Source organism: Athene cunicularia (genome assembly GCF_003259725.1).
Source record: "Athene cunicularia isolate RWA chromosome 2 unlocalized genomic scaffold, athCun1 chr2_part1, whole genome shotgun sequence".
NCBI classification, from domain to species: domain Eukaryota; kingdom Metazoa; phylum Chordata; class Aves; order Strigiformes; family Strigidae; genus Athene; species Athene cunicularia.
The window spans coordinates 97,309,771-97,321,005 of NW_020799095.1; the positions used below are offsets into that span (position 1 = coordinate 97,309,771).

General features: G+C 41.4%; 1 protein-coding gene across 1 annotated transcript; it reads right to left on the bottom strand.

The window, feature by feature from the left end:
* Nucleotides 1-3,325: 3,325 nt before the first annotated feature.
* Nucleotides 3,326-11,193, bottom strand: TUBB6 (tubulin beta 6 class V). The gene is made up of 3 exons (XM_026843399.1): nucleotides 11,073-11,193; nucleotides 9,847-9,957; nucleotides 3,326-5,094 (listed from the first exon to the last, which is right to left on the bottom strand). The coding sequence occupies exons 2-3, from the start codon at nucleotides 9,905-9,907 to the stop codon at nucleotides 4,031-4,033; spliced, it is 1,125 nt and encodes a 374-aa protein (XP_026699200.1). The 5' UTR covers nucleotides 9,908-9,957; nucleotides 11,073-11,193; the 3' UTR covers nucleotides 3,326-4,030.
* Nucleotides 11,194-11,235: the final 42 nt, after the last annotated feature.

Genomic DNA, 11,235 nt, shown 5'->3' on the forward strand with positions numbered 1-11,235 from the left:
GTAGTCAGTGCTGAGGACTAAATGTGCTTATGTTGTAAAAGTCAGAATTCTGCATTTCCTGATTTGTTACTTTAAAAACAAAACCCACAAACCAAAAAACCCACCTAACCTAACTCTTCACAATGGTGCTACCAGACTGGAAAAGAATCATCTCTTCTTCAGGAAACCTTTTCTCTCACTCCCTGTTTGTGCTGTCTACTTTTTAAAATTTCACTCTTGTTTAGTTGTGGCATGCAATTAATAAGTGTATGATAATGTAAAGGAGAGACAAGTGCCTTTGCACCTATTTTAGAGCATTGACTTGCTTTGTGTAGTCTTACCTCAGTCAGTCTTAATATTTTGTGCCAAAAGTGGCAGAATTGGACTGTGTTGGGATTTTGGAATAAAAACAAAGATCTGGGAGCTTGGGAGGTAAGGCAGCTGTTTACCTAACCTGCTTCTTTAAAGAAGACTGTTACCTTCCTCCTACTCCCAAATTTAAGACTTCAGGTGTTTTAACTAAATCAAGAAAATCAAGTTTGGTCTGTGCTGTGGCTGCCAATAAGGCTAGATTAATTTTTGTTGCAAGCACATTCTTCACCTAGTAGGAGCTTGTACAGCACAGAAGCAGCCACTGAGTTCCCTGCTCCTCCTAATGCTGGGAGAAGAAGCAGGTCTAGACCCTCTTTCCCAAGCTGACCCTGACCCTGTTACCAGGAGGTGAACACCTTTTCCAAAGGAGATACAAATGCAAGAGAAGAAATGGAGAGATGTAATTTCAGGATGCAGAGAAACCCAAGAGCCTGCAGTGGCTTGGTTAAGGTAGCTGGGCAGAGACCATCATGTCTGTAACCGGAGGCTCTGCCTGACTCCTTGCTGGCTTTGGCCAGAGTCATGTTTCAAAGGAGCTGGCCCATCAGGTTGGGTTCCTATTCCTGTCCTGATACCACACCTTCTTCCCACTGTGCGCTTCGCCCACTCCTGGTTTGCAAGTGGTATCAGCAGTGTAGGTTGCTGGGTTTTCCCCTCATCCTAGTGCTGGCAGAGGTGTTTGCATCTGGGTGGTACTTGAGCTGCACTTCTAGGCCTTCTTGGGTCTGGCTTGCCCTGGGAGCCTGCTGCTACGTATTTCTCTGGCAAGTGCAAAGCAGTACAAAGGAAAGAAAGTGGAGGTGGGCTAGGCACAGAAAGGTACAAGATACTAGGTTGAAAAACTGGGGGGCAAATGAAAATCATAGAGGTGAGGAATGTGAAAAGAAGAACAAAGCTAGGTGGGGCTCAGCAGGTAGATTTGAAAATAAAAGTTTCCAAGGAAAAGCAGAAGTTACTTGAAAGAAGTGCAACTGAAGTTGTTCACCAAACCTCTTACTAAAACAATTTTCAGTTTTATGTCAAGAAAGGAAGATGATTAGAGGTGATTGACTGAAGAGGACCAGGAAGCCTTTGTGCTTCCCATGGCTTTCTTACTGCTTACGTCCAAACTAGCCCTCTGATCACGTTCCTACTCCAGGTTCCCGAGTTCATTTTGGTGGGTTGTTTTTTTTCTCCTCTGAGATCAGATGGAAGATGTGTCTTTTTTTTTTTTCCCAAAGAGGGCATTAGTTTGCCTCCCCAACCTCCACACATTCCAGAAATTCACATCAAACAGTTGCAAGTAAACACATGGGAAAGAATGGCTGAGTCAAAACAGGATCAGAGGATGTTGTCAGGTCTGGATTCCACAGGCTCAGAGTCTATATTCTGGATTTTGAGTCAGTGTATGAAAAGTGATAAAGAACAGGCTGGTTCACTAAGTGAATAAATTACTTAGGAACTCTAAGATTCCTGGTATTTTCAAAGGTGTGGTGGTTTGTTTGTGGTGTTTGGTTGTTTTTTTTTTTCCCCACAGTAACAGCAGAATTTATGTCTGGAACCTAGTTATGAATTCTGTATTACAAGCAAATGCAGTTCCACAAGCTGCATGATGGTTGGCTCTACTTCATTTGGAAGAAGCTGAGCTAGTGCTTTGATTGAGAAGCCTGTGCCACAGCTATGTGAGGGCAGGCACTGAGCCTGTAACACATTCGCCTCCTCCTTGAAGCTAAGAGCCTCCCATTTACAAAGCCTCGGCTAAACTTCTAAGTTTAATGGCTTTTGCTTTGTATTGCACTAAATGTTCATTACTCTTTAATGCATATTGTGTTTTAGCTCAGTCTCATGCCATGATAAATACATAGCCCCAACATTCCACAACATTTATAAAATGCATATTTAAAGATGCCCTATTACTATTCATAAATCCTTTAGGCAGCACTAGCCATTGCAAAGAATGTGCCCTCTGTGAATTTGCTTACTCCATCACAACCCTTCAAAAGCTGATCAGCCAGGCCCTCCCACCCATGCCAAAGCCAGTCTGGTTAGTACCTATGTGCTGCCAGCTGTGTCTCAACGCAATGAAGTCACTTTATATTAAAAACTTGTACTTGATTAAAACTAGTTTAGTTCCGTTTCTGTGTAGAATAAAATTGGGCAGACAGCTTCAACTTATGTGATTTAACAGTTACCTGGCTCGTATACTTTAGAAAAAAATACTGTCTTCATTCCCTGAATCCCAAACTAACAAAACTTACCATCTTGTTAGGAGCAATGCATCTATGTTGGTGAAGTGCCTTTTTAATTATTGAGCAACACTTTTGCTTAGAAAGTGCTTCTGAAAGCGAGAACAAAAAGAGCAAAGAGTTCCTGAAACATTTAAAGTTTGGATTTCCGGAGGGTTTCTCCTTTGTTTGCTTGGTTTGTTGCCTAGAAACCAACCTAAATAAGAGACTCCATGTAGACAGAATGTTCTCTGGTAGAGGCTCTCTAATGAAGAAGGGCTGTTTAACTGGTATGAGCAGAAACATAAAACACGTACCAAGAGCAAATGCCCAACAGTCACACTGTCAAGGCAGCAGGTCAGCTGGGTGGCACAGAGACCATTTCAGCTTTAGTATAAGCAGAGAAACTGTTGTTCATCTTCAATTTTGCCAGCTGATTTGAATATTATGGACAAATACTTTTATTTGTACTTTAACCTTAATCTGTCCAGGGATTTTATTTTAACCTGTCTCAGTAACAAGACATCCACAGCACTGATATGTGTGGTGAATTTATAAACCTAGGTAGTGAGATCTAGTGACACGTAGCCAGTGTGCCCTCTCCCACCACATTCTGTGGAGTATCTCAATTTCAACTATATGTGGGCTAGGTGGAACAGAGATAGGAAAAGCACCAGTAACCAGTGATAACCAGAAAGACAGGGGACCAACAAGATACTGGAGTGGCACTTTAAACCCCAAGGGCCCTTAAAGAACACATCACACACAGATAGATTTCATATATATAATCTGTGATTATTCAGCAGCAAATGATGAAGTCACATAGCATAAATCCAGCCTCTGGCCTGCAGCTCACTGGATATTTATATAGCATTGACTGCCCAAAACACTTTTGCTGGAGAGGATACTAATCTTTTTTATTTTGTTTTTAGAGGACTGGAGTCAAATATCACTGCTAACAGTTACTGTACAGAATAGCGAAAAACTTTTTATTATGAATAAATGTTGTTCCTGGCAGTTCAGTATTGTACGTTTGGTACAGAATGAATACTTCAAACCCACAAAATTTTCTTACTCATAACTGGATTAAAATAGTGCAGCTCTATTTTGTAGATTTTCATCTATCTTGGTCTATCAGATTATCATCTGTCTTCTCTTGTACAACTTAAGGGACGACAAACTTTGTTTGGAAAAAAAGATCCCGAACCAGTTATCTCTGTGTTTAGACTCTTAGGCCAAAGTCTTAACTGAATGCCTTATGTTTGTCTAATGAACAGAAATGGCCTGACTTCCAGAAATGCTGAATGTCCTGGGTTCTCTGTGACCTCGATGGACTCTGAAGAGCGCCTCTTAACATCTGAAATTCATGCTCCTTTTTTTTTTTTTTCTTAAAAGTCTAAATATGGATTTATAAGCCTAATTATTAGAAATCCAGATTTAAGAATTTGGCCGGGAAAATAGCACACCTAATTTGTTTATTCATTGATTTCTTCTTCATCATCTTCAAATGCTTCCTCTCCATCATTTGCTGTTGCTTCTTGGTATTGCTGATACTCAGAAACCAGATCATTCATGTTGCTTTCAGCTTCTGTAAATTCCATTTCATCCATTCCTTCTCCTGTGAACCAGTGGAGGAAGGCCTTTCTCCTGAACATGGCTGAAAACTGCTCTGAGATCCTTTTGAAGAGCTCTTGAATAGCAGTGCTGTTGCCAATGAATGTGGAAGCCATCTTGAGGCCACGAGGAGGTATGTCACACACTGCCACCTTGACATTGTTTGGGATCCACTCCACAAAGTAACTGCTGTTCTTGTTCTGGATGGCCAACATCTGTTCATCAACTTCCTTCATGGACATGGGGCCACGGAAGACAGTAGCCACTGTGAGGTATCGCCCATGTCTTGGGTCACAGGCTGCCATCATATTTTTGGCATCAAACATCTGCTGGGTGAGCTCTGGAACGGTGAGTGCTCTGTATTGTTGGCTGCCTCGGGCTGTCAAAGGAGCGAAGCCTGGCATGAAAAAGTGAAGGCGTGGGAAAGGGACCATATTTACTGCCAGCTTCCGGAGGTCAGCATTTAGTTGGCCTGGAAAACGCAGGGATGTAGTTACCCCACTCATGGTAGCAGAAACCAAGTGGTTTAAATCACCGTACGTTGGAGTGGTGAGCTTCAGGGTGCGGAAGCAAATGTCATACAAAGCTTCATTGTCAATGCAGTAGGTTTCATCTGTATTTTCAACCAGCTGGTGGACAGAGAGTGTAGCGTTATAAGGCTCCACCACTGTATCAGAAACCTTTGGAGAGGGCATGACACTAAAGGTATTCATTATCCTGTCTGGATATTCCTCTCGTATCTTGCTGATGAGTAGGGTTCCCATGCCAGACCCTGTCCCTCCTCCCAGGGAATGAGTGAGCTGAAATCCTTGCAAGCAATCGCAGTGTTCACACTCTTTTCTTACTACATCAAGTACAGAGTCAACCAACTCTGCCCCTTCTGTATAGTGTCCTTTAGCCCAGTTGTTTCCTGCACCAGTTTGTCCTAAAATAACATACAATAGGGAAAGAAAATATACAAAATTACTGGTGGTTTGGTATTTGCATGCTAAATGGATTCACATCACAGGATTCACATCATCATTCACACAAAAGCAGCTATATATCTGTCAGATAACTGTGCTCTTCAGTTTTGCCTACAAATATCTTTGGAAGTATCAACATAAACTTCTTAGATAGTCTCCTTCTGCCTCAAATCCCTGGTAGTTTTCATTTATGCCTTTGAGCGTTTTTCCTCTTTTCTTTCAGTATTTAACCTTCCATAAATGCAAAGTTGGCCTTGACTCATTGTTTTGAAAGCTTTCACACTCCCAATCTTGCTTATTCCATAAACACAAGATCACTGTTTAATATTTAAATACTTTCTGTTTACAAGGACCATGATATATGTATACAAAGCTAAATCACAGATACACATTTCTAAATGAAAGATTCTTGTGACTGTTCCTGTGAGACAGAGTCATTGTTGTCATTCAAGGATAAGGCTGGGCTTCAGAAGTCCTATTTAACTTGTTAAAACAAGAACTATAGGGTTTTTAATTCACAGTTACCTAGCCTGAATGAAAACACCAACTGATAGAAGCTTCAAGAACATTATTTCAAAAACTTGGAAGTTATTAATCACCTTTTAGCTTTTACTGGTTTCCTTACAAACTCACTTTTCTTCAAGGTCTGCAAAGCAACTTGCAAAATTAGATTACTGAGGTTTCATGAGCCCCCCAAGATTTCCATTTTCCTTTTATGTGCCACTCAGTTTATTAAGATGGACAGTGTGGATCCTTTGCTGTGTCACTATTTTGTTATTAGTTCAGTAGCAAGGAGGATTAAACGAGGGACCAGTTTATTAATACTCCTGTTCCTCACAGTGACTGCTACATACATCCACTGTGCCACTGAACTCAGTGGTACTCTCATGAGTGGTATTCAGAAAGAGCAATAGGTTCAGAATTAGGTCTAGAGCTGTCAACTTCTGCGTTGTTCTCCAAGACCTTCCCCTTCCTTCCTATTACCGTGTCCCATTTCAACTCCCAGTGCACTGTGTTGATGCCAAACATATGAATCAGGGAAACGGCTCGCTGGCATATTGTTTAAATATGATGCACTTTATTTTCGCTGCATAAATGCCTGGTTTCCTCATGATGTATTTGGTTAGTTAATGCATTGTTCTATATGTTGCTATATTTTTCTCTAGTTGAACCTAGGGAGCTCAGCATTTCCTGTCCAGCTGGGCAAAGCACAAAGTAATATCCTTGCAGAATTAAATATGCTTGTAACCCTCTGCAGGCTGCCTGAGCAGATCCCCTGCTACAGACAGGGCAGAACACTAACAGACATCACTCCAAGTTGTAGAAAGATCCTAACAAACTGAGTTTAGGACTGCTGTTTGCCCTTTGTGTAAACATCATATTGCCCTTCAGTGGGCACTGAGATAAGGAGAGAATGGAGAATATGAACAAAGAACAAGGTAAGAGCAGAATGGGAATTCCTCTCACAAATGTACAAAGGACATTTTCATGGGGAAAAAAGAATGAGTAGAGACTGGGTTTAGTTGCTTTTGCTTAGTTTACAGATTAAGTTTGGAGGCAAAATGCCTAACACAGAGGTTGACCTGTCCTCCTTCAGGAGCTCCACTGTGCTAGATTCCCTCAGCCTTAATTTGAACCACACCAATTCCTAGATGCCACCTGTCTCTATTGCACTAATACAACCTTTGTATTTAAACTGCTGAGTGTAACTCTAGTAGAGGCTGCCTACACCAATACTAATGGCTTCCCTCCAGCCCACAACTATTGGCTACTTCTGTGATAACACTGCACTTTGTCCACTAGTCCACCACTTGCCTAGGATCTCCGATATTTTCATTTGAAATTTCCTGCTGTGCACATGTCTATGCCCAATAATTTGATACTTCCAGACCCACTGGCTCTACAGAACTGCAAGACCAGCACCCCTACACAGAACATGTATAATTAAGCCCTGGAAGCTTCACACTTCTTACCCATGATAATACAGTACAGGCTGGAGGTGCCATGGCTCTGACAGGCTGCCACATACCTGGAAATCCTGACCTGACCATGAGCCTGTGAAACCCTGCTAGACACCCTCCACTTATCAGGTACCTAACTAGACCTTTGAAAATCTTAGGCAAACGGATACAACGATCAAATTCCACCAAGACTAAATTTCTAGGTGGAAAATGAGCATGTGCCCACAAAAATCAGGGCTGCCAGTCCTAGAAACTCCCCATTTTATGTAGCCCATCTCTAGCATCCTGCCTCTGCTTTTCCTCACTGTGCATTCACCAAAATCTAAAGGAAATCCACATGAAACAATCCCACAATTTATCTGGTCTCTTGGTACTTCCAGATCCTTCTACCACTATTATTTCTTTCTCCCCATTGTAGGGTTATCATACATGTTCAGGTTGAGCTGCACATGCACAGAAGCCATTTGTCTAACGGTCAATTTATTTTTTTAATCCCTAAAATGGCAACTATTTCCTGCAATCTTCTTTCACATCTTTCTTCACTGCTTGGAATAAAAGACAAGCCTGCAAAGAGACGAGTTGCTTGCACACTAACACTTAGAAGCCCAGTATGAAAAGCCTTGGTGCAGAACACACAGTATGATTTAGAGAGGGAAGGACAACTCTCTGACATTTTGTGGTTGCCCCTACCAGTTCAGAAAACTTATCTATGCAGCAAAACTAGCAAGGGTGTACACAATAAAAGAATGACAAATGCAAATATGTACAAACGAAAACTGGTTAACAAGAGGAGATACATCAGAGTTCACAGCAATTCCTGGTGGGCAATCATATGCTGTCAGAAGGCCCTGGCAGGAGACCTGCTGCTCTCATACAGCAAAATCATTCCACCAGTGCTTCTTCACCTTTTAGATCACTACCTTGTCAACACAAACGTTCAAGCACAAGGATTATTTTTGTGATCATCTCAATCTCTTGCTGGTCTGAGCTAAAATTCCTGTACCTAGAGTGTGTGATCATGTACTCAATATACCCGAATGAAATCCTGTTGACGGTCCAAGGTTACTTGCTATGGAGACATGGGCACACACAGGTACATACAAGCAGAGACGGAAAAAAAAATCTCCATCAGAACAAGCCCTAACAGCAAGTATGGAACTGCCAGTTTCTGCCACAAAATCCCTTGTGGGCCCAGGACAGATTTTAAAAAGAGAAAACAAAATGCTTTGTTGGCTTTTGATACAGAAGATCATTACTTCAGCGCTCAGGCAGCCATTCTGCATTATTCAGCAGGTTGGGAGGACAGTGCCTGATGCTGGCAGGGGCCTCTGTCAGATACAAGTTGATCACATGCTGTTGGTTCATTGTTAGCTTAGCAGGAAGAGAGTCCAGTGAACTGGACTATTGTTGAAGACACTCTGAATTGATTTTGCTCTGGTTTTACTGGTGGTATGCCAAACTAACGCTTCAGTTCAGGTATTTCCACAGGTCAGGTGAATTCACTTTCAGAGAGCTTGTGTGGTCCATGCAGGAGATAGGGAGTGAAAGAAGCCTAAATATAGAAAAATACTCATAAAGCTACCTATGTCTACAGCTTTTCTCCCCAAGCTTACTTCTACATGTCATAACTTAAAGTTCCTTTGAGAGACCCTTAACATCACTGCCACAGAGTATACAGAACAATAAGGACACCACTGAAAGTTTTAAGCAAGTTAAAGGGTTAAAGTAACTCTGTATGGCTTCTTACTCCACACCTCAGCAGCAACACCACAGACTTGAGTTTGTTTTATACCACCCAAACAATGTTTATCTTGTCTCTGACCCTGGCATTGTGCCTTCCTTATGTTAACACAATATGCCAAACTAAGTTGCAACCTAAGCTTGCCTTGGCAGGAGGAAATGTGTTTTGTGGCTAGCACAGACTTGGAAACCAAAAGGACACAAGAGTTCTCATAGTAGCTTTCATTCAGACTTCCTGTTCCAGCAAGTGGATGACTTAACTTTCACACACTTGTTTCTTCTTCAGTGCAAAGGGACAAATAATGCTACAGTACTTTGTAAGGATGCTATGAAATTTAATCCCAGTAATGTGCATTTTTAAGCTTAGATGGAAAGTAATACAGAAGTCCAAAGTGAAACAGTAAAGGCTAGAACAACCCTCTGCAAGAACACTGCAAAACCAGAAGTTCCCCACATGCTCTCAGAGTGCTCAATATGTTGGAAAATAACCCAGTAACTGGCTATGTATGACAGCGTTTTCCATACTACAGCTGGTCTTCCTCTACTGTTTACTATACTGTAAGGATCTGCAGAAAAAAATGAATCGCACAGCCTACAAACAATTTAATGCTCAAGAATTTAATATGAATTCAAGTGTGGTTGGTTTGTGGTTGAGGTTTTTTTCCCTGCTCTCCATTTTCAGCATAATTTCCATGCATTTTGTTGTAGAAAAGCAGTCTCAGGGTTTCTCTGGAGTTCATATATATAGAAAGCAAATGTACTCTATCTGAACACTGTAGGAAACCTTCAGTACTTTACTAATTGAAGATTAACAGAAGAATGGCCTTTTCAGTTAATGGGATCTTTTAGCTGACTTACAGATAACTGGAATTGTATTGTTAAACTATTAGGATTTTTCAGTACTAATAATCACTTTGGAATAGGGAGCTTAAATACTTTTTGACCATTCACTTGGTCATCAAACACCTGTCGGATAGTTTTGTTTTTTTAAAAAACTGTACATCCACATACCAAAGATGAAATTATCAGGCCGAAAGAGCTGACCAAACGGACCAGATCTCACACTATCCATGGTTCCCGGCTCCAAGTCCACTAAGACTGCTCTTGGTACGAATTTCTGGGCTACAATAAAAAGTAAGCATGTCTTTAATGTTTTGAAACAAGCTAACAGTTACAGCTTTCAGTACACAAATACATTATATCTCATATTATTAGTCTAATACAGATTGTACATATATAAATATTTCCTATACAGGTGGTGAAAAAAACCGGCACCCTAGGAACAAATCAATCCTGTCTGAAAAACAGACCTGACATTTTTTGGGTCATACAGATGGTACATTACATTTTTGTAAGCTCTTTTTCAGCAATAGATATGAGGGAAGGAAGTTTCTGATTAGAAAAAAAATGGTTGACATGTTCTTTATAAGAAAGTAGATAAACATTTCTGTGAATAATTAAGTGAATGAAGGGTTTATGTTCAAACGATCCTAACACATCTCACAAGCTTTTATGCTTGAAGGATTCACCTCCACTGAAAGAGCTACTTGGCATGGGTGGCAAACAGTAGTAGATTGGCACATCTACCACAAAACATAAAATAATCTGCATCCAGTTGAAATTGTTCAAGGAAACTAAACAATATGTATTAACCTGAGATGGACAAAAGATGAAAGCATTCACTTGCAGGTTCATGTCAATAGAACAAAGAACTCATGATCCCCATTTTACCCTGTTAACACCCTTCAACACCAGACTGACTCAGAATTTGGGCGCCTTTGGCATCTCGTTAATGAATCGCGGTTGAGTTCTTCATCACCTGTGGCCCAACCTTCTTGGTCATGAAATCAGAGATGAAGTACTACAGATACAGGCTCATATAACCAACAGTTTAATTTGAGGCAATTGATAAGACACATCCAACGAGATAATAGTATTTTAGAAGAGCAAATGCCCAGCATAGTGTTAAATAGTAAACAAACCTCCGCCTCCAGACCCCAAGGACAGCCCCTTGTGGCATTTCTCTCTGCCTGGGGAGGTAACACCCAGTTATCAGTATATAAGTTGGTAATTTTTTCTGTGAATAACACGTGAGCTGATATCAGCTGGGGGGGCTGATGGCACGTGAGGAGCGTGACCAGATATGTCATACAGCTTCACAAACCCGTTCTCTCCCCGATCTCCGCGCCCCTTCCCACGGAGTCCCTGTCCCGCACCCCTCCCCATTCCACACTTACAAGATGATTCATTATAGTAGACATTGATCCTTTCCAGCTGCAGCGCTGAGTCACCGACATAGCCTCCGGCCGGGTCGATGCCGTGCTCATCGCTTATCACTTCCCAAAACTACAAGAAGAAAAGGAGAAGTGAGCTGGGAACTCCCCTGCCCAGCGCCCGGCC

Bases quoted from the DNA above. Each gene is read 5' to 3' on its own strand.
- TUBB6 (XM_026843399.1), bottom strand. From the start codon at position 9,907: ATGGATAGTGTGAGATCTGGTCCGTTTGGTCAGCTCTTTCGGCCTGAT. The intron at 5,095-9,846 runs GTATGTGGATGT...ATGTTATTTTAG, and splicing joins GCCTGATAATTTCATCTTTG to GACAAACTGGTGCAGGAAAC.